Source organism: Cnephaeus nilssonii (assembly GCF_951640355.1).
Source record: "Cnephaeus nilssonii genome assembly, chromosome: 19".
Lineage (NCBI taxonomy): Eukaryota > Metazoa > Chordata > Mammalia > Chiroptera > Vespertilionidae > Cnephaeus > Cnephaeus nilssonii.
Window position 1 is genome coordinate 17,729,738 of NC_137090.1, and position 21,663 is coordinate 17,751,400.

General features: G+C 38.9%; 1 protein-coding gene across 2 annotated transcripts in view; it reads right to left on the reverse strand.

Annotated features, from left to right (window-relative positions):
• Window positions 1-1,861: 1,861 nt before the first annotated feature.
• HELZ (helicase with zinc finger) overlaps window positions 1,862-21,663 on the reverse strand; it is a 132,068-nt gene continuing 112,266 nt past the window's right edge. For both annotated transcript variants that reach the window (XM_079796864.1, XM_079796865.1), the window contains exons 32-33: window positions 13,905-14,157; window positions 1,862-9,577 (exon numbers count right to left, since the gene is read on the reverse strand). In XM_079796864.1, the coding sequence (XP_079652990.1) occupies window positions 9,243-9,577; window positions 13,905-14,157 (588 nt within the window). In that variant the 3' untranslated portion in view covers window positions 1,862-9,242. The remainder of the gene's footprint in view (window positions 9,578-13,904; window positions 14,158-21,663) is intronic.

Consider the following 21,663-nt stretch of genomic DNA (forward strand, 5'->3'; position numbering starts at 1 on the left):
GGATCGAACCCACAAACTTGGTGTGCCGGGGTGATGCTCTAACCAACTGAGCTCCCCTGCCAGGGCCGGGGATGGTGTCTTTAAGTCCTTCTCTCAATCAAGCCTGCGATCCATCTCAGCAAGTGTGCAAGGGCTGGCTGGCACTGTAGAGGCCTGAGGACATAACCTCTGCCTTCCAGAAGCTCACAGACTCCTAACTACAATCCCAAAACTGTGATGACAGAGGTATAAGACTTCATTGCAGGCAGAGGAGTTGGAATTCACAGTCTTGAATAGTAAGTGGGGCGCCTGGTAGTAGATGGGGGTTGGAGGTCTGAGTGCTGAAGGGCGTGCTCCAAGGGAAGCCTGGAGGCAAGAGAAGCAAGGGCTGGTCTGGGGAGGGAAGGGCGACTGTCTGCCACAGTGTGCCGTGCGCAGTGCGCTCAGGAACAAGATTTGCGGTGCCTCCAAAGTCCAGCGTAGGGTGTGATGGGAAACCTCTGCGGGCTTCTCAGAGCAGAGTGGCACGATCCGATCTGTTGCAGGGAGGTAACTGGAGAAGGGAACCAACCGAGGCAATGCCATCAGCAAGGGGTTTCGAAGGAAAGGACTTGCATCCACAGGGGACTGGTTTGTTAGGACAATACTGTGTAAATCAGCAGCAGAGCCCATGTCAGACCGGGGCTCTTCGGCCAGGAGAATTCAACGGCAGGGGTATCTGGATGTCTCTAATTCAACCAAGTTAAGCACATACCATTCTCCATTCACTGAGCCAACTTTCCATCTTCACGCTTGGCCTTCGCTCCACACAGAGCGCTCCCACCTTGCAGTTTTGGTGAAATTACACTTTCCCGCGAGCTTCCACACTAATACCTCCAAAGAGCACAGATAGGACAGGATTAACACCCGAGAGCGTCTTAACTGCATTTTCCCACCGCGAATGGGGCCTTGGGTTACAGCATCTAGAGCAGGCAGCAGCTCAAGGAGTCCTCCACATCCAGTTGATTTATACACTAAGTGTTTTTCTTTCCCAAACCCAGAGATGATTTATGTCGTTATCATGTCAACTCAAAGAAGCAAGGTATTTGGCTTTAAAAAATGACTCACCGTGTTGAGTAAGAATTATAAGTTGTCTTTATGAAAGGCTGACTGTCCTACCTACTTACATTTACAAACTTTGAGCACAGTATATTCAAGTTAGATTTATGGTGCCACATTAATAAGATGTTAAAAATAAAATCGCCGGGGCACACAAAGCATTCTGTGACCTGCTAATGCTTCTCAAAACCGCATTCCGGCCGATGCAAAGGATGATTCCCCAACAAAAACAAGACCCCAATTCGGGCCAACTTTCTGCACAGTCAGCATTTGCGGGGGGGGGCGGATAAAAGAGGGCATGAGATGGCTACTTCATGCTTGTCACATGCCACCGTCAAGTGTATTCCTATATCCTCATAGTGAATTGCTCTAAACTAGGTGTACGCATTCTGAAAGAAATTCTGGGCTGCATTAGCCCAGCATTAAAAAGAGTCATTCATGATAATTTTGTTAAATTCCTAAGATCTGCATTGAATGACTTGAAAAGGGCACATTTTCTCGCTGACCACTGATGATTTTTTTAAACTTTCAGGTAACACTTTAAGCCTTTAGGCCTTTCCTACTGCTGATGTTCAAAGATTTAAGTCCAGTCACTGTTTTCTGGAAACTAGAGTTACAGTTTTACAAAGGAACGCTGAGTTCTGTTACATTAGCTACTTTTACCAAACTTGTATTACGAATAAAAGCGAAGGGTTGTGTTTACGTTGATCTTAAATGTAAAAGGAGGCAGGGAATGGTGGTTGACACAGAATAAACAAATCTCCACATTCTTAAAAAGGCATTTTATTATAAATACATTTTAGTTGTAGCAGTAAAATACATTTTGTGTTACCATGAATCTTTTAAAACAAAAGAACTTCACTGAGACAATGATCACAAGGGAGGAGCTGTCGACCCCCAAACTGAAAACTTGTTCTAAGGAATCCATGTGGCTAAAGTAATTCCAAACTAAGTTTAAAAAAAGAAAGAAAAAGAGCAAAAAAGGAAGAAAATTTAAAAAAACACCCAGAGAGTGGCATTGGGTCTCTTCGGGTACTAGAACCTCTCACACGAGGTATCATTAACATCAGAAAAAAATGTTTGTTATAATTTTGCCGTAAATTAGAAATGGCCACACAACTGAGATTTCTGGGAGATGGAAACTGACCACCTCCGAGTTACATCAGCCTCCCTTTGGAAGACTTGCCAAAATAAGACCCAGTGTGAACCTAAGTGATTTATCATAAGAAGTTAGTTGAACAAGTTTAGATAAAAACTATATTTTTGAAGCATTAAAACAAAACAAAACACTATGTCACTAATAGCAGGACCCTTTAATAAAATGCAAACCCTTTAACAAAACCCATTACCTTTATACTTTAGAGGAGAGGTATTTTCAATCACCATGTTTACCTAGGATACAACTACGCATAACCAGTACCTCCAGGGGTTTCAATGAATCGGGTCAGATGACTGGCACAGAAAGCGGATACAGTACAATGTCAGATACATGGGCTTGCAGGCATGGTCTGGATACATGAAAATCCAAGACCCTTCCTCTGGATGGGGGGGGGGGGGGGGGGGGGGCTGAGAAACACTCTCAGGTGTAATTGACAGGTTAGGACTTCAACCCGGACAAAGGTGCCCTCGGAGCTACTGAAGGATAGAAGTTTTCGCATACAAGGTATCGTGCAAAGCAAAATGTAAATCAAACGAAGCTCCCTGTGAGGTGGAAGTGGATAAAGGAACCTGTGCTGAACAATAAACAATCCCCATGGAGGGCATCGAGCCTTTCGTGAAGGAGGTACTGTGTGAAGAATCCCAAAGCTGTGCAATCTATGATGCTTATCATGTGGACCTCTACAGCTAAGTCATTCTACAAGTTATTATCTTAAAAATATCTTTTCTCTTTCTAGCATCTCAGTAAATTCAAAGCCAAACTAAAAACCAGAGGCAGAGCCCAATACCCCTCAAGCTACAGTCCAGTGAAGAATAGTAACAACGACATTAACACAAAATTTAAAATATCCAAAGACTTGTCAGGTTTATTATCGCATAGACCGTGTCCTTCTCAAAAATAACTTGCTCACCCATATGCACCTATGGTTTCTGAATAACTCATGCTGTGTAGGTGGTAGATTCCCCTATATTGTTTTGCAAACATATATAGGTGTTTTTAAGGTAACAAAGTAATCAGACAATTTTATCAGTTTTCTGCCATATATATATATGTCTATTTATTACTGCAGCCTCCCCTAATACCTGCTGACAAGGCAGAGAATCCAAAATAATTCTGTTAACCTGAGAAATACATAATTTGAAAAGAAATCCCTCCCCCACCCCCGCCCCAATAATAAAAACTACAAATACATTATTTGGGGATTATCTATGGTTTTCTATGTCACTGGCATCTTAGGACAGGGCCTCCTGTGCCTCGTGCCATTCTGATGGCTTCCTTCCACAAGTCTCATCTCCATGTGCACGGATTACCGAGACAGACTCTACGCACATCAAACAAATGCAGTTTCCAGACTAAAGCCCAGGCTGCAGTGAACACAAATTCAGACCCACCCTAGACATGAGCTTCTGCACCCTCACGAGGAGGAGGGGCACTGACCTCAGAGGGGGCGGGCAACGGGTCGGGGTGCCAGGCAGCCCGAAGGGCTCATCCCTCAGAGCGTTCTTCCCGGATGTTCCACTCACAGCATCTGAATTATAAAAATGCCTTGAGAGCTCCGTTTTCATACAGAGTAAGTAAATGCATGGTTGAAAAGCCTGTCAGACTTTCTCTAGACCAGTGGTTCTCCAAGGGTGGGCCCTGGACCTGTTTCCATCACCTGGAAACATGTTGGAAATGATGGGGCTCCAGCCGGGAACCAGAAACTCCGGACGGAGCCCGGCAACCTGGATTTTACTAAGCCCTCCGGGCACTGCTGCTGCTGGCTTACGTTTGAAACCACTGCTCTAGCCTGCTGGACATTCTAAAATCTTAAAACGGGACAGACTCTTAAACACACTTCTGAGTGACTTCCGCTCTGCGTGGAAACCTTTATAATTTGCCACCCCTTTCCCTTACTTTCTCAAAGATCAAAAAAAGTATTAATGAAAAAACTTATTTCAAAAAAATAGATTTTTTAAAAGTAATACTGATTTCTCCTCATCCACATAGTTCTAAGGTAGGCCGTCACATGCTATAATGCAAAATAAAACACAGAAGAGACCTCACATAAGAGGTGTAGAAATAGCTAAAACGACTCCCCAAGAACACAACGAAAATGCCATAGTATCGATTAATGAACCCATAGAATTATATAAAACTTACTTGATTATGCTTAATATTTGTATCAAAATAAAATCTGTTGAACAAACTGCAAATAAAGTCCAGTCTAATACTCAGATTACTGAAACTACAGGTATCTGAAGGTCTCTGGGTTTCTTTCCTTAACACTCGCATTTTAGAAGCTTTAGGCTACTATTGTATAATTGGGCTTAGGATTTAACCGCAACAGCTCACACTACTAAGTCTAGATTCTTCTGTTAGGTTAACTCCCTTCAAAAAACATTTAGAAACTCCTGTGACTGTTTCCTTCAAGTTTATTCCAAAGTAGATATTTTCAATCATTTCAAAAATTGTAAATGTTACATTAAAAATTTATTGTCAATCTGTTTAAACTGATATTCTTGTTTAAAGCAATAACAATGACATTTTCTGCATGTGTTTTATAAGAACGTTCAAGGTTAGTAACATTCATTTCTTGTAACAATGGTCTTGAAATGGCTAATTAATGAAACAGGCATGAAAGTAGTAAGTGTGAATGTAGCAGCTTCACAGTAAAATCTCAGCAAATAGATATCCAACCTCAAGTAGATAGAAAATGCAAGAAGCCCAATATAATGAGCACGTTGAAGACTAACATGCCACTTACTCTTGATATCTTTATACCACGTGATGGATATAACTGAGGTGACCATTTGGACAACAAATCATGGTTAAGACATTATCCATTATTTCTATCTGCTAGGTCAGTGGTTGGCAAATCGCGGCTCGAGAGCCACATGCGGCTCTTTGGCCCCTTGAGTGTGGCTCTTCCACAAAATACCATGTGCAGGCGCGCACGTACAGTGCGATTGAAACTTCATGGCCCATGAGCAGAAGTCAGTTTTCAGCCTGGGCGAGTCTATTTTGAAGAAGTGGTTCTAACGCCGAGCCACACTCAAGGGGCCAAAGAGCCGCATGTGGCTCGCGAGCTGCGGTTTGCCGACCACTGTGCTAGGTCATTTGTGGATCAGATGGCAAAAAAGAGGAGAGGAAAATCAGAACCATGAGAACATCTACTTGAGATTTAGGAAGACACACAGGGTAGTGTTAGAAATTAAGGGTTTTCATAAGCTAAGGGGATGGTTAGCAAGGAATAATGTCTGGTGAATCATAAAAGGCAAATTACTACCTTTCTGGAGCTAGAAGAGAAAAAAAAAATGGTAGCCTAAATAACATTTTAAGGCAGCAATTTGTATCTTTTGATATATTTAAAGTTTAGACTCTTTCTGGAATTCCCTTTTTAAAAACAACTCCAATAGAAAAAAAAATGCTATCTACCGTAAGTATAACAGGTGTCTCTTTTTAAATGGCTTTTCCAGTAAATCTAATTTTCTTAATAACAGTAGTTGAAATCTAAAATTTATCTTGAAACTGTTTTTCACCCTGGCCCTTAGGCAAGGTGGCTCCCTCTAGCCAAGGTACCTAGAGATACATTCTTATAGTTTATAGCTTTGCTCTTGAGATGTATATATATGAACAATATTAAACGTGTAAAATCAACTACACTAGAGCAAGATAATACTACATATTACCTCCAAGTTAGAAAATTCAGTTAGCTTTCTCAGCAATTTCAATGCCTCCATAAACAAGGAAGCTATTTTCACAAATTGGTCTTGGAGATTGCTGTTTAATTAGGTAATGCTTATTCAGTGGGAATTCTGCTTATTTTACTTATTCTCCAACTCTTTGAACTGAAAAGACCAATTGATGTTTATACCAAACCTGAACTTATTCTAGACTCTGATGAAAAAAACCCACAAAGCAGTTTGTTATTTCATACATACAAAATGGCCTAGATAGAAAGCACATCTGCCTAAGGAAAGAAAAATTAAGGTCATGTTAGTTTAAATGGTCAATAATTAACTACTGATGAATCAAAAACAAAGTTCTGCTATAACAAGTTGGCAATGCATATGCCAAAAGGACAATCAAAACCCCCTTTAAGAACACACCAGAAAATATCCATGTTCCATTGAATGAGGCTCTTCAAATCTTAATAAAAAATTAATTTTCAGACCAGGAAAAATTTTTCAGCATGAACATTTCACAAAGTCTATCACCCAAAAGAATTTCTTTAAAGGAACAAAAAATCTTAGTAGCACTGAAATTAAAAAGTGAAATGAATTAAAAAATAGTTCTGGCAAGAAAGAGGAAACATCCTCATGAAACAAAGGACAAAGAAGTAAACAATGAACCTCACTTAGAAGAAATCTGTTCTAGAAGAAAAGGAAGTTGGTAATACTGGGTACTATTCAAAAGCTAACACAAACTTAACTCTAGGGTTGAAGCTAGTCTTTAAGTTGTTTAAAAATCTTATTTGTGGGTACTTGCTAATATTACCCAAACAACACCAAAACAGCAAGACTGGTCCTCAGAAGCCAAGCCTCGTTTCCATGGAAACTTGCAATGATTCCTGCAGTAAGACTTGCTCAGAACCATTCAAGAGATTATGCATAGACAACAGGTTTAATGACCAACTGGAAGGATGGTATTAAATATTGCTGAGAAAGTAAACTTGCTGGGGGTGGAAATACAATCAAAAGCAGACTCTCAAAGAGGACCAGACGGAAACAGCATCCGACCCCTGATGGCTGTAGAAGCAACTCAGACACTCACGGCAGAGCAGGGGACTAGTAAGTGGCTACTATTTTCAGTTTTGTTTTAGAAATAACCACTTAAAAGAGGAGTGTCACAACTTAACAGCTCCCTTATCCAAAGCTTCCATCATCAATATATTTATATAAGGTGGCGGGGTGTACACATGGCTTCTTTAAGTAAATATAAATATAAATAATTTTAAAACGGATAATTTTTAAAGGTTCAAGTATGGAAACCAGAAAATGAGGCTAGTATTTCATGACAAGGGGTCAACCTGACATGACAGTTCTGTCTTCATATTATCCAGATGCTTCTGAACATTTATCTGGCGTGTGTTATAGTCTGTAGATTTGGGGGAGGGTGGGATCATCATTGACGAGAAAATGATTTTCACAGACATCCTCTCACGTCAGGGAGACGTAGTTTTCATTTGGGCTATGTCTTCAGTTTTGTCACGGAGTTGGAAATACAAAGCTAGATGGCAAATTTTTTTCTTCTTTCCTGGTGACTAAAGGATGCTGGGTAAAAGCTACACTTGGAGACCTGACATCACACGGAGAAAACGTGGTGCTGTGACTTGCTGTGATTTATACTATTTGCATGTCTGCACTCTGCACACCGAGACCCCTAGACCCCACAGCCACAGACAGATGAGCAGAAAGACAGCTCAGTGGGAGGCATTCTGCATCTGCCCTGCAGCTTGAGAACCTTCGGATAAAGGCCCTCTCTCCTCCTAAGCTGTCTGGGGATCAGGGATGTAAGTTTTCTTTACCCTTGCCATTTCCCAACCCTGTTTTAAAAGCCTACTGCGAGTACAGGATGGCCTAGGCCTCCGATCGATTATCAGGACCCACTGGTTCATTTGCAATGTTCCCAACCTCCTTAGTTTTAAAAAGTTATATTGTAGTTTCAAACTACTTCTCAAGTATAAGTGGTGGTACCAGACCAGGAAAACAACAAGAACATGCATCGCTTCAAAAGGGTTATGAAACCACAAGTTTCAAGAGGACAAATGTTTTCCCTTTGGATTTTTACAGAAGTTCATTCAAAACAGCTTTTAGACTGTAAAATATTTAAGATTGCTATTTAAAGTGTATTTTTGTACAAGTTCAGTGGGGTTATTTTAGAAGAATCAAAAGACATGAAAAACAAGGGTAGTTTTTTGCCTCAGATTTTGATGAATTTTGATGCATCTTTGACAAACATGTTTCTTCTTTAATGATTTCCTCAAACCAACCAGTTAGTAAAATATTTGAATTGCCATGTATAATGTCACATTGTTATGTAAACATTAAATAAGGTACCAAAAATTTTTACGGGAGGGGGAATAACCTTAAAGCGGCACAATTCTTTATACCACTGGAGTGGGCAGGGGGCGACGGGAGCCAGATTACAAACGTTTACACATGCATAGTGAGGAAAAAAAGATTTTACTAAATCCACGCATTTTTAAAATAGTTATCAAGTCTACTAAGCACCAACAATCCTAAAAATTTTTCAGCTTCATGATCTGTTTTAAAAAAACACACTATCAAATTAACATTAAAAACAAGCTTGAAGTGTAGCTTGTTCAAAAAAAATAACTAAGTATGCCCATGTTTTTTCACGTTACAAAAAACAGTGGCATACAGATACACCTGCAAAGAATGCCTCTGACTCTATCCTGCAGTGGATGGAGATGACATCAGCACATCATACGTGGTCTAAAACTATAAAAGTTTTAGAATGCAGCATCTTGTCACAAAAAAAAAAAAAAGCTGATAAAACTTAAAGTATTTAGAAGATGCTGCCCTTTATTTTAAAAAATTTTAAATGAATTTAAGCAAAAATAACATACATTTTGTACATAACTGGCCATTTCTGGTACAGAAACCCAGCATATGGTAATATTATTGAATAAATGTAAATGCTACTTACAACTTTTTTTTCTTTTTAAATACATTTTAGACAAACTTTTTTCTCTTTTTTTTATAGTTGCACAATTAACCTCTTAGCTGCTAGCTTGATGCAAACATATGTAACAATACACAAATTTAAAAATATTTTTATTCTACATAAAAGCTGTCAAAATTCCGACTCATGTCAAAAATGCAAAATAATGGAATATACTTTTAAAAAATTAGTTGCAAGTCTAGCAGCGAAGCAATTAAGTGAGAACATATTTAATATTAAAACAAAGGGAACTGTGCATCTATAGATGAAGTCCAACTATCTTAATTCTATTGAAACAAAAATTAAAACATTCTCCCTTGAGGCAAAAACAAAGTGATTATTTAAAATAGGAGTAAAAGCCGTTGCTGCCTGCCGAGCTCCCCAGGCTGAGTTCCTGGAACAGAGACAGAGGGTCGCTACTCTTCTTGGCCTGCTCAGGCGGGGGCCTGGGCTTGGGGGGCGCCCGCAGAGCGCTGGCATAGGACATGGCGGGCTTGCTGCCCCCCACGGTCTGCTGGCCACTGCTGTTAGCCGACTCTGCGATCTGCTTGTTGGGCATGAGGGGGGGAAACTGGCCGAGATGCTGCAGCACATTATAGTTGAAGGAACTGGACACCTCGAGGTTTTCAGACTTCAGTTGTTCCTCAGGGGGTTTGATGGTCTTGGGAGGAGCTAAAAGCAGGAAACAGCGACACCGATTAAGATTAAGGGCGAGTCTGGTGATCCTCATACATCTCATTAACACATGTCACAACTGGTTCTCATCTCCAGGAACTCAGGGACAGGGCAGCCAGGAGGACAGGCAACTCTGCCACAGAATGTAAAACCATAATACACCTAACCAAACTCCTCTCATATTAACACTCAACGGAGTTCACACATGAACTGGAATAGCTAGCATATAAAAACTAAAGGTCAGTCTGAAGGTTTGCTTTCAAAACTCTAATATGTACAACTGGACATTTGAAATTTATTATTTTAACTGCTCATGGTTTGAAAATGGAAACGAACCTGTTCTTTCTTAAATAAAAATAAGCTGAATAGGCAGACTTCTGGTCAAAATAGCTTTGATTAGTAACCTAAATAATAGTAGCACTGAATTCCATTGCTTACAAATGCTACCTTTTCTTGCAATACATAAGTAACCATGGCATAAAGAGAAACCGCTATAAACTTCAGTTCACGTTTCCTATAATCTGCCTGACTTTCAAGGTCCTTTAAAATTTGACTTGACTCCTCCTAATTTTACTGCCCACTAAATCATAACTTGTTTCCAAACACTGCTCTGGTTTTCAATCTTTTAAGATTTTAACTAATATTATATTAAATTATAATCATATACATATTCACTGAAGAATACTTGGAAATTACACAAAAGGCCAAAGAAGAAAAAGTCAGTCATTCATATTCCCAAATACCAGAGATAAGCCTTAATTTGTTGGTGTATTTTTTTCCTAAGGGCAATATATAATGTAGATATATTTTAAGTAACCTCTCATTTTTAGAAATTTGGATTATAAGCAATATTTCACTGTCATACACTGTGATAAATGTTATTGGAAATAAACATTTATTAATATTCACAACTGTTTCCTTAGGATAAATCCCTAGAAGTATAATAGCTGGATAATATGGTATACACACAATGAAAGGTTTTCATAACTATGGTCAAACTTCCCTGCAAGAAGACACTCAACCAACGTTTACACATCTCCCTACTCAATCACCACAGTGGTGTTATTACTTTTTTAACATTAACCTATTTTATAAAGAAATAATCTTGTTGTAGCTGATTTGCATACCTTTGATTACTGGTGTTTATGGACATTTCCCGCATGTTTATTATCTATTTGTGGATTGGGAGGTTAAGGTGAAAATATTTCATTTTTTAGTCTTAATAATTCATTGACTCAATATGCTAATTTCATAGTGTATTTTAAAAATTCATAAAATTGTTCAAAATTATTTTAAACCACTTAACATCCTTCTAGAACATTTCCACCTAAATGTCACTGATTTTGTAAGTGAAACAACTGCTTTTAAGAGCATCTGTCCAACATTTCAATATTAAAGTGGACAGTACTGCCTACCATAGTACATAAAGCAAACATTTAATTGGCTGTTAAAGAACTTACTGTTTTTATTTACTAAGATTTATTTTTAACCATGTTCTCATTTTCATGACAATATAATCAGTTTATAATAAATACCTACAAAATAATATTTTAGAGGCTGTTTAACCTAATGTCTATGCTGTTATATCTAACTGAATTCAAAACTTCTATTAATTTATATATTTAACTCCAGATAAGAGAAACTATCCTTTAAATGTCTGATAAAGTATATCTCATTACCAAGGTAAGTGAATAGAACCCAAACACATCGTGTTAGAGAGGCGACCTCACCTGCCTGGGGAACCACCATGCCCATGTGTAAAGGCCCTGCAGGGCATGGGATCAGCCCCTCACTGCACAGGATCTATTTTCTTTATCTCCTTATCAGCAGACATTGAAAGAGCCTGAAATGTGATCAGCACCAAAGTGGGAAATCCAAAGTTCAAAAAGGTCACAGGCATGGTCTCTGCTCTCAGGCTTACAACTGTGGAGAAACTATTTTCCTGTTGATTCACCACTGGCAACTGCTACATTCCTCTGAAAATAAATATGTACGTATCTATATACATACCTGCTGATAAACAAGTTGTGCCTCAGGATGTTAGTGATTTTGAATTAATTTTTACATACTTAACTGTTACTTTCAACTAAAGAACAGTACAATTTGTCTCCTAGCAATGAAGAAAATCCTATCTAATAAAAGAGTAATATGCAAATTGACCATTACTCCAAGACACAAGATGGCTGCCCCCATGTGGACACAATATGGCCACCACAAGATGGCCTGCAGGGGAGGGCAGTTGTGGGCAGTTAGGGGTGACCAGGCCAGCAGAAGAGGGCAGTTGGGGGTGACCAGGCCAGCAGAGGAGGGCAGTTGGGGGAGACCAGGCCAGCAAGGGAGGGCAGTTGAGGGGAACCCAGGCCTGCAGGGGAGGGCTTTTGGGGGGGACCAGGCCTGCACAGTAGGGCAGTTGGGGGGGACCAGGCCTGCAGGGGAGGGCAGTTGGGGGGGACCAGGCCTGCAGGGGAGGGCAGTTGGGGGAGACCAGGACAGCAGGGGAGGGCAATTGGGGTGGACCAGGCCTGCAGGGGAGGGCAGTTGGGGAGGGAACCAGGCCTGCAGGGGAGGACAGTTGGGGGGGACCCAGGCCTTCAGGGGAGGGCAGTTGGGGGGGTACCGGGCCTGCAGGGGAGGACAGTTGGGGGGGACCCAAGCCTGCAGGGGAGAGCAATTTGGGGGGACCAGGCCAGCAGGGGAGGGCAGCTGGGGGTGACCAGGCCGGCAGGGGAGGGCAGTTAGGGGCAATCGGGCTGGCAGGGGAGCAGTTAGGCATCGATCAGGCTGGCAGGGGAGTGGTTAGGGGGTGATCAGGCTGGCAGGCAGAAGCAGTTAGGGGCAATCAGGCAGAGGCAGGTGAGCGGTTGGGAGCCAGAAGTCCTGGATTGTGAGAGGGATGTCCGACCACCCATTTAGGCCTGATCCTGGTGGATCGGGCCTAAACAGGTGGTCGGGCATCCCTCAAGGGGTCCCAGATTGGAGAGGGTGCAGGCTGGGCTGAGGCCTCTAGTAATTTTATATTTGTGTAAAAGATACCAGGAATGACATGCATTTTGGGCATTTGTTCAGGAACTTTCTACCTTATCAGCTCAGGTTAAATTTTTATTGATTTTGGCCAACAGCTATCCTAAAATTTAAGTGGAAAAAAGATCGAAATGATGTTGTCTTTAAAAAAAATTATTATAAACAAATCAAGGAAAAAGTAACAAATTTCCATCACTGGTTTGTAATTTAGATGTTTCTCGGAAAATTAAAATGTGATAATAGGAGTGTATTTACGTTCGACCTTTAAAATGAAAAGGCAACCCAGGCAAAATATAGCTTACACATGGTAGGTACTAATGAATGTTTAAAGATTAAAATGACAATGTCTTGCCAGGAAACAAAACCAAAATCTTCTTACTGCTTTGTGCCCTACCATGTCTATAGTTCTAAAAATATGCTTGCATGGCACACACTCAAAAATGGGTCAGTTACAGAAACAATGGGTGCACATTCTAAAGATGAACAAAATTAATTTCAAATACAAAGGTTGCTACCAAGGCAGAAATTCACCAAAGATCACAGACTTGTTCCTAAAGATCGGTGTTGACAGCCTACAAACAGAAGGCTATAGATTATAGAATGCAAATAGTAGCATTCATTTCTTTACATTCAAAATACACACACAAAAAGAAGGAACGAAAGGAAGATAAAAGTACATTCATGTTCAAGGCTAAAGAGGAAGACTGTAGACAGCCCACCATACAAGTTTAGAGCCTTACCCATTCCAATGCCTTTCTATGCTTTTGTTTTTAACTCTTTAGCCTTGGATTTCTCAGTTCATTAGAATATAAGAAAAAAAAAAAAGGATTTCTAAATCTCAAAATGTTAGACTTTACTGATTTCTCTCATGGCCAAACTACCATGTCTCAAACTTTATTGAGAATAAATCCTTGAAAACTGATATTGACCTAACCAATTCTACCATCCCCCACTCTGAAGAAACGCCCCCCCCCCCAAAAAAAAAAATACACACAAAAAACAGAAAACAAACATCTCCCAAGCAAAGGTGAGTCTATCTAGTATTTAGAAATACATTTTAAGTTCTATTACCTCTTTCATTTGTTCACAGATCAAAATGATCAGTTCCCCATAAATATTGATCCACTTACCTTCCAGACCATAAATATGGAATCAATATGGCCCTAAATTAATGTGTGCCTGAGGCTACCTATGAGCTATGACCACTAAATATTGTTCAAAGTTAATAATGCAAACGGGGGAGATGGAAGAAGAAAACTCCATAAACAACCACAGTTTTAGCAGCACGCCAACTCTGTCTTACCTATCAATTCTCTGGGCTGGGCTGCCCTGCTGGATCCATTGCACGGAATGTTCTGATAGGGAGTAGATGAGGTGGCATTTACCCAGGACTCCGGAGATAAAAAGTTGAAAGAGGATTGGTGATTGTGGTCCTGAAGCTCTTTACACTGAGCAAGGCTATCTTGAGGAGTGCTTCCTTCTTCAGAACACGGTTGGACTGAGCTAGAGGAGATTCTTCTTTGGTACAAGGGCCGACCAGGTCCTCTGGGTTCATACTACACAAAGAAAAGAATAGTTCATCAATCAGTGGGACTTATACCCTCCCCCCTTCCTTAGGTGCACAGCAATCTCACTGTATTAAGTAGAAAATCTCAAAAATATTCTGTCTTCTATGAGCAGTGTCATCCTGGGCAACTGACTTAACCTCCTGGGAACTTCATCTGTAAACGTAGCTTCATTATCCACAGTATCTACCTCTTAGGATTATTGTGAAAATTAAAATGAGTTCAGCATGCATAGCATTTAGAACTGTTCCTGGCACACAGGATGGGCTTGCTGTTATATAATTGTTTTAATGTAACATGTAAAGATAAGATTCCATGTTAGATCTTAAATGACAGATTGGGATTAGTTTTTATTGCCCCCTCTCGCTCCCCAATAATAATAAAATTGCTGTTCAGTTTGTGGTCACTAGGATTCTGAGGAATCTTTTCTTCACCATTGTTGCTAGCAATAATTAAAAATCAGGCACTGGAGGTTAGATTACAAAGGAGAGAGTTGAATTGGTACAGTCATAGCAGGATGCTTTTTGGGAATCTAAGCACAAGCAGGTATTGTTAGGCCAGTTAAATGGGAAAACTGGTGGTGTAGGCACTATGAGGGTAGGGCCGCCACAGACAGAACCACCAGAGTGTAAACCAGGCAAGGGCATGGTCTGGACTGGCTGCCCGTGTGCAGAAAGGCAGGAAAGGGTAGAAGGAGAGCATTTCTCTAGCTATTAAATGATGAATGCCCAGGTGGTTTCCACATTTCTGAAGTCTTAGCTACTGGATGAGAAAGGTGAGAGATAATACTTCCATCTAGTTAATTCTTTCTCTCATATATTTTAACTAGCGTTCCCGTTGCAGGAAGAATCCTGCAATAGGGTTTCCTGCTGCACTCTACCCCGCCCCGCCTGCTCTCCTCCCTTCTCCCCCGCCCTGCCTTCTCTGCCAGCCCGCCTGCTTTTCTCCCTTCTCCGCCAGCCCGCCGCTCTCCTTCCTTCTCCCCTGACCCCGCCTCCGCTCCTCCCTTCTCCACCAGCCCGCCTGCTCTCCTTCCTTCTCCCCCGCCTCCGCTCCTCCATTCTCCTCCCCCCGGCTTGCTTGCTTCTCCGCAGCTTTGCTCCCTTCTGCAGCTCTTCGCTTCTTTCTACGCTGTCTTGATATGCAAATTAACCACCATCTTGGTTGGGGTAATTTGCATACGCATCCTGATTGGTTGGTGGGTGTGGCTTGGCTGGTGGGCTGGCTTGAGCGTAGTGAAGGTGCGGTCAATTTGCATATTTGTCTATTATTAGGTAGGATTGTTGTTCTATATCTAAGAGTAATATCTAAATTCATCTTTAAGTTTACTCTGCTTTAAGCTTTTGCACTCGGATGTCGAGTGTGACTCGACACTGTTAGCATTAGAATAAAGGAATCGAGAAAAAAGCAAGCGAGTGCAAAGGGTTAAAGGCAATTTTTCTTCCAACTGTCAAGTTCAGTCTGAATTTAATCCTAATTTTCTAGAAGATGATCCATCCTAAATAATCAGCACATTTGAAATTTCTTCTCAAAGGTCATTACAGTCAGGTATTGAGTAGAATAACCAACCTTTCTAAACTGCTTTGTATTCTCTATGGCAAGGCAATCCCTGGATGACTGATCCTAATAGCTTGTGCAGTATGTCTTTTCTTATCAATCTTTGTTATGAAGATGATTAGCTCGTTGAATCTAAATGAAGTGCTTCTTTTTATTACCAGGCCCTGAGTGTTTAGCCCAGTCACAGTCTGCAGGGGATCACATTCTAAAGTCTTTGTGTGTGAATACTTAAGCATAAAACTAATGTCAGCTCTGGACTCAGAAGGAACAGGTTATAATAAATCAAATCCCCTGCTGATACACAACACTAATCAAATCCCCTGCTGATACACAACACTAAATGTGAATTTCAGGTGTTAATTTTGTAAGCCCTTTTTCATTAAATACTTAACATATATACACCAGCAGCATAAACAAACACCTTTTGGCAATGAATAGGTCCACAAACCACAAAGCTTAAGTGAGGAAAACTAAAAATCAAAAAGCAATAGAAGGTTGATATAAAGAGAGACAATATTCAATTAAACTTTTTAGAAAATATGTATCATCTGTGGCTTCCAAACTGAAATTAAAAGGAAAAAAATCACACAGCTGACAGGCACAGCAGGACTTCACATGTTTATAACAGATCCTAAGCAGCCACTGACAAAGATGAATGTGTAATGAAATATGAAATTCAATTCCAAATCACATGATGAATACGACTGATCCTTTATGTTGGAAAAACAACCAAAACTTGAAATTATTTTTATGTTCTTCAAATTAGATAGATAAAATTGAAGATTTTATATGTATATATAAAAGCCTACTGTTACACTATTTCATACAACATAGATGAAGGTAAATGCATAAAAATATGATTTGCTACTCTCTAATCTGTCCTCCAAGGAAATTTGAGAATAGGCAGAGAAATCTTGTTGACAACTGAACAAAATGATTTATACACCAAATAAATTACATTTCAGCAGTTTTGTAGTTTTCAGCATACAAAGCCTATACAAGCTTTGATAGATTTATACCTGAGTATTTAGTTTTTCTGAGTTATTGTAATGGTACTGGCTTTCACATTTGGGTTTCTAATTGTACAATGCAAATTACAGAAATGAGATTGATTTGTCTGTGTTGACCCTTTATTCTGAAAGCTTGCTAAATTCACATTAATCATAGGATTTTTGTTGGTAGTTTTCTGGGTAGATTCCTTGGGTTTTTCTACATTGACAATAATGTTATCTGTGAACAGAGTCAATTTTATTTCTTCCTTACCAATCTCTATGCCTTTTCTTTTTTTTCTTTTTTTCTTTTTTTTTGCCATACTGCACTGGCTAAGACTCCAGTATAATGTTGAATATGAGTGTTGAAAGTGGACATCTTACCTTGCTCCTAATCTTAGAAAGAAAGCATTCAGTCTCTATCATTCAGTATGATAGTTGCTGTAAAATTTTTATAGGTAACCTTTAACAGGTTAGGGAATTTCCCTTCTATTTCTAATTTTCCAAGAGATTTTATGAGTGGATGTTGTGTTTTGTCAAATGTGTGTGGGCTTTTTGTTGCTGCTGTTGTTATCTATTGGTATAATCATGTGGTTTTTCTATTTAGACTGTTAGTACAGAGGATTACACTGGTTTACTTTCAAATATTGACCTAGCCTTGCATTCAAGGACTAATCCTCGACATGAGCATGGTGTATTGTTTTGTATATACTGCTGAATTCAACTTGCTCATGTTTTGTTGAGGTTATCTGTATCAATGTTCACAGATATCAGTCTGTAGTTTCTCTTTTTTGTGCTGTCTCTTTCTAATTTTGGTATCAGAGTAATGCTGACCATGTATAGTAAGCTGAGAAGTTCTCTTTTCTTCCATTCTCTGGAAGAGATTGTGTTGGTGGCATTTCTTCTTTACATGTTTGGAGGGGCATGAGGACAGAGAAATAAAAAGGGCAAAGAGGCCTTAGCCGATTTGGCTCAGTGGATTGAATGTTGGCCTACAGACTGAAGGGTCCTGGGTTCAATTCTGGTCAAGGGCATGCACCTCAGTTGCAGACTTGATCCCTGCCTAGGTTGGAGCACGTGCAGGAGGGCAACCAATCGGATGTGTCTTTCTCACATCAATGTTTCTCTCTTTCTGTCTCTCCCCATCCCTTCTACTCTCTAAAAAAAAAAAAAAAAAAAAAAAAATCAATGAAAAAATATCCTCAGGTGAGGATTAATGGAAAAAAAAAAAAAAAAGGCAAAGAGGCTTTGCCCACAGTTCCACCAAACAAAGATGGTCCTCCCCGCCTCCTTTAGAGTTTTGGCTCATGCAGGATTTTGCTGTGACCAAGGCCACTGCAGGGGAATTTTCAATTTCATATTGCAACTAATCTTTTACCAACTGCTGATTTTTGGTGTAGTATCAAAGAAGAATTATCTGAAAAAGTTTTAAGATTTCCTTTTAAGTACATACCTATATGATGGAAATTTTCTTTATATACGTCAATCAAAATGACATATTGAAATATATTTGCAAAACTGTGAAAAATGGCACTTCTCAAGAGATATTTTTGTTTTGGAAAATACAGTTATTTTCATTAAAATATTATGTTAATAAGTATTAGGTTTATTATTATAATGTTAAAATAAATTAATTATTTTTAAATTCTCAGTTTTAAATGTCAATAGCTTGTATATAAACTATTCATAGATTTTTAAATATCACATAAACAAAAGCTCTTTGTTTTTGCATAAGGCTCTTCACTGAAGTATCTCACAAGCAAGAGTGCTTACAACTTGCAAATAGTGTTAACCCAATATTATTTTCCTACATCCAAAACACAAGGTATTGAAGGAGATACTAGAATGAATGCAATATTACAACCAAGAGAGAACTGTCAGATTCACTGCTGTGACATTTTGAACTACTTTGAATCTATCTTGTTTACTCTTCCTGAATATGAAACAGTCAAGTTATCAATTATAGACCACAACACCTCTTATAATGAAAAAATGCCAGTTTGAGTAGAAAATAAAAGTTCATAGATGTTTCCCTTTAACTCATAATTATTTGTGTTCTCTCTGAGAATCATAATTATCACAAATCAATTTTCCAGCTTTAAAAAACATGGTAATACCTGAGAATTTTTGTTTTATTCTTAAAGGACATTTATAAATAAAGTATATTAACGCTAATTTTCTCGAATTTGAGGTCTCCATGTTAATCATCTGAGCAGTCAAATAATTTAGAAGCTAGAATTGGCTAGCTTTTAAGAATCAAGAATCCTAAAATGAACCATCTCCCTCTCTTCTCCATCACCACCCCCCAACCCCAAAACAGAGAACTTCATACAACTGAACATTTAATTATTTGGTCCCAAGAACATAATATGGCTTTCCCCACATCTGCTTTATGTAATGGCAATCATTTCTCATTTTCCAGCAGTGAACCTTACTCCTGACATAAAGATCTGAACAACATAGGACTGGAAGTCAGGAGTCTCAGCTCCACTTAATTAGTAACTGCTTAAGCTACTAATATCCTTCTAACATCTTAGTGCCTCAGTTTTCTTTAACAAAGAGGACTTAGATAAATTATCCTCAAGGCCTAGCCTGTTCCAAAGTTCTAGTTTGTAAAGTCTTCAATAAATGAAAACTTCTGTCAATGAGTATTTTAACTTTTTATCATTAAAATATCCAAACAGCCCGGCTCAGTGGTTGAGCATCGACCTATGAACCAGGAGGTCACAGTTCGATTCCCCGTTAGGGTACATGACCGGTTTGATCTTCAGTGTGGGGCATGCAGGAAGCAGCCAACCAATGATCCTCTCTCATCATTGATGTTTCGATCTCTCTCTCCCTCTCCCTTCCTCTCTGAAATCAATAAAAATATATTTTTAAAAAATATATCCAAACATAAACTATCACCAACTTTAATGATGATCAACAATTTGACGTATTTGTTAAAATAATTCAAGTGTTATGACATATAAGCCTATTTATTTAAATTCAAAAAACTACAGAGCATGCTAATTGACTATAATAAAATGCATTCTGGACTCATGATTTTAAAATTTTAGATTTTTTTCCCCCACAGAGGGAAATTTCTATGAAGTACACTGAAAGACAAGGGCCCCAAAACAAAAATTTTAGAGGAAGATCCCTATTCTGGGGGAAAAAAAAAAAATTTCTGGCTGAGAATACCCTTTATATTTCTACCTACACTTCAGTCTTATGGGCCCCTAGGCTGTTTAAATATATAAGCTATACTTTTTTCCTCTTCTTTCTTATTTCTTAGCCATTTTTTGTTCCCTGTTATTTTGCCCAGTTCTCAATTTTCTCCTAAAGAGACTATTCTTTCTACATATAGATGCCAACCCTATTAAAGATGGCAACCTGACACTAGGGTCTAATTTAGAATCGTTGGGTCTTAAATAATTTCATTATTTATTGCTTAAAGGCTCATCCTACTCTGTCAGAGATCCTTACTCTGGGTTCAACTCCATATACATTTGTGTGATTTCTTTATGTTAAACTGTGAAATCATTACATTGCATGATCATTATTTTCTAAGTCCACTGCTAATATCTTTTTCTAAATATCAAAATATGCTAAAATTTCAAAAGCCATTTAAGAAGGAAAAACTAAATGACTAAATTCATGTATAAATTTCTAGTGTTGAAGATGGTTGTCAGTTGAAGTAAAATTCATAATTTTCTTATCACTGTCTTATAAGGTATATCTCTAATATCTGAGGTTAGCAAGCTATTTCACATGTGTATGTATAAATAAATAACTGGGGGAAAGGTTAGCAACCTAATGAATTAGGGCTCTATTTACAATTATACTATCAAAATTAATCTAAGGAAGAGCTAAATGCTCTAGTGAAAATTCCAAGTCTCATTAACTATGGTGCCAGAAACTTTAATTAAAACAGAACACCTCATTTAAATGATTAGCTTTGACAATTTAAGCATGAGTATAGGTCTAATTTATTAATTTGTTGATCACTGTCTCTGTTATGTGAATTAGATGCCATATGTTAGCCATGTCTCTGAGAAGACACTTCTGAGAAGACAGCAATATTACCACCTGGTTATACCACCCAAGTCATGAGCTGTCACCATCCACTTAAAAAGTCCCAACAGGAAGAATATGTCAATCAGCCAAGAATATAAACTTCAAGCTACCTTTGTACAATACTTTGCTCCATAAAATGGAATTGGGAATGGGGTGATTAAATAACAATACTGAAATAAAAACTATCAACTAATTTCAAAACTAGACTTGTTTGAAGGAAAAAGTGAAAATAAATAGGGGTGATTAAATAACAATACTGAAATAAAAACTATCAACTAATTTCAAAACTAGACTTGTTTGAAGGAAAAAATGAAAATAAATAGATGGGTCAAAATTGTCTTTTGTTCAAAAACCAACATACAGATAAGAAATATTTCAAGGCAGATACATCACAGAGACATACATGTCACCTCTAAGATGAGAAGTAAATGCTGAGTTATTGAAAGCTGATCAAAATGAATGACTTACAAGCATTCCATTTTCAATCTAAGGCTGTCACAACAATAGCATCACTGCAACATCCAACCCTGCAGCTTCATAAACAAATCCTAGACTTTTAGCCCTGACTGGTGTGGTTCAGTTGGTTGAGCATTGTCCTGTGCACCTAAAGGTTGCCAGTTCAATTCCCGGTTAGGGCATGAGCCTGGGTTTTGGGCTCCACCCAGGACAGAGGGTGTGCAGGAGGCAGCAGATCGCTGCTCTCTGACATCAATGTTTCTCTCTCTGTCTCCCTCTCCCTTCCTCTCTCTAAAAATTACTTTTATAGTGACATTTTTAAAAATAATTTTCCGTTTATATTAGTTATAAGCACTTTTAATCTACTTCATGCAAAGCATGTTTTAAATGGCAAAAGCTTTGCTCTGCACCAGTATCAGTATTACTGGTTCTATGT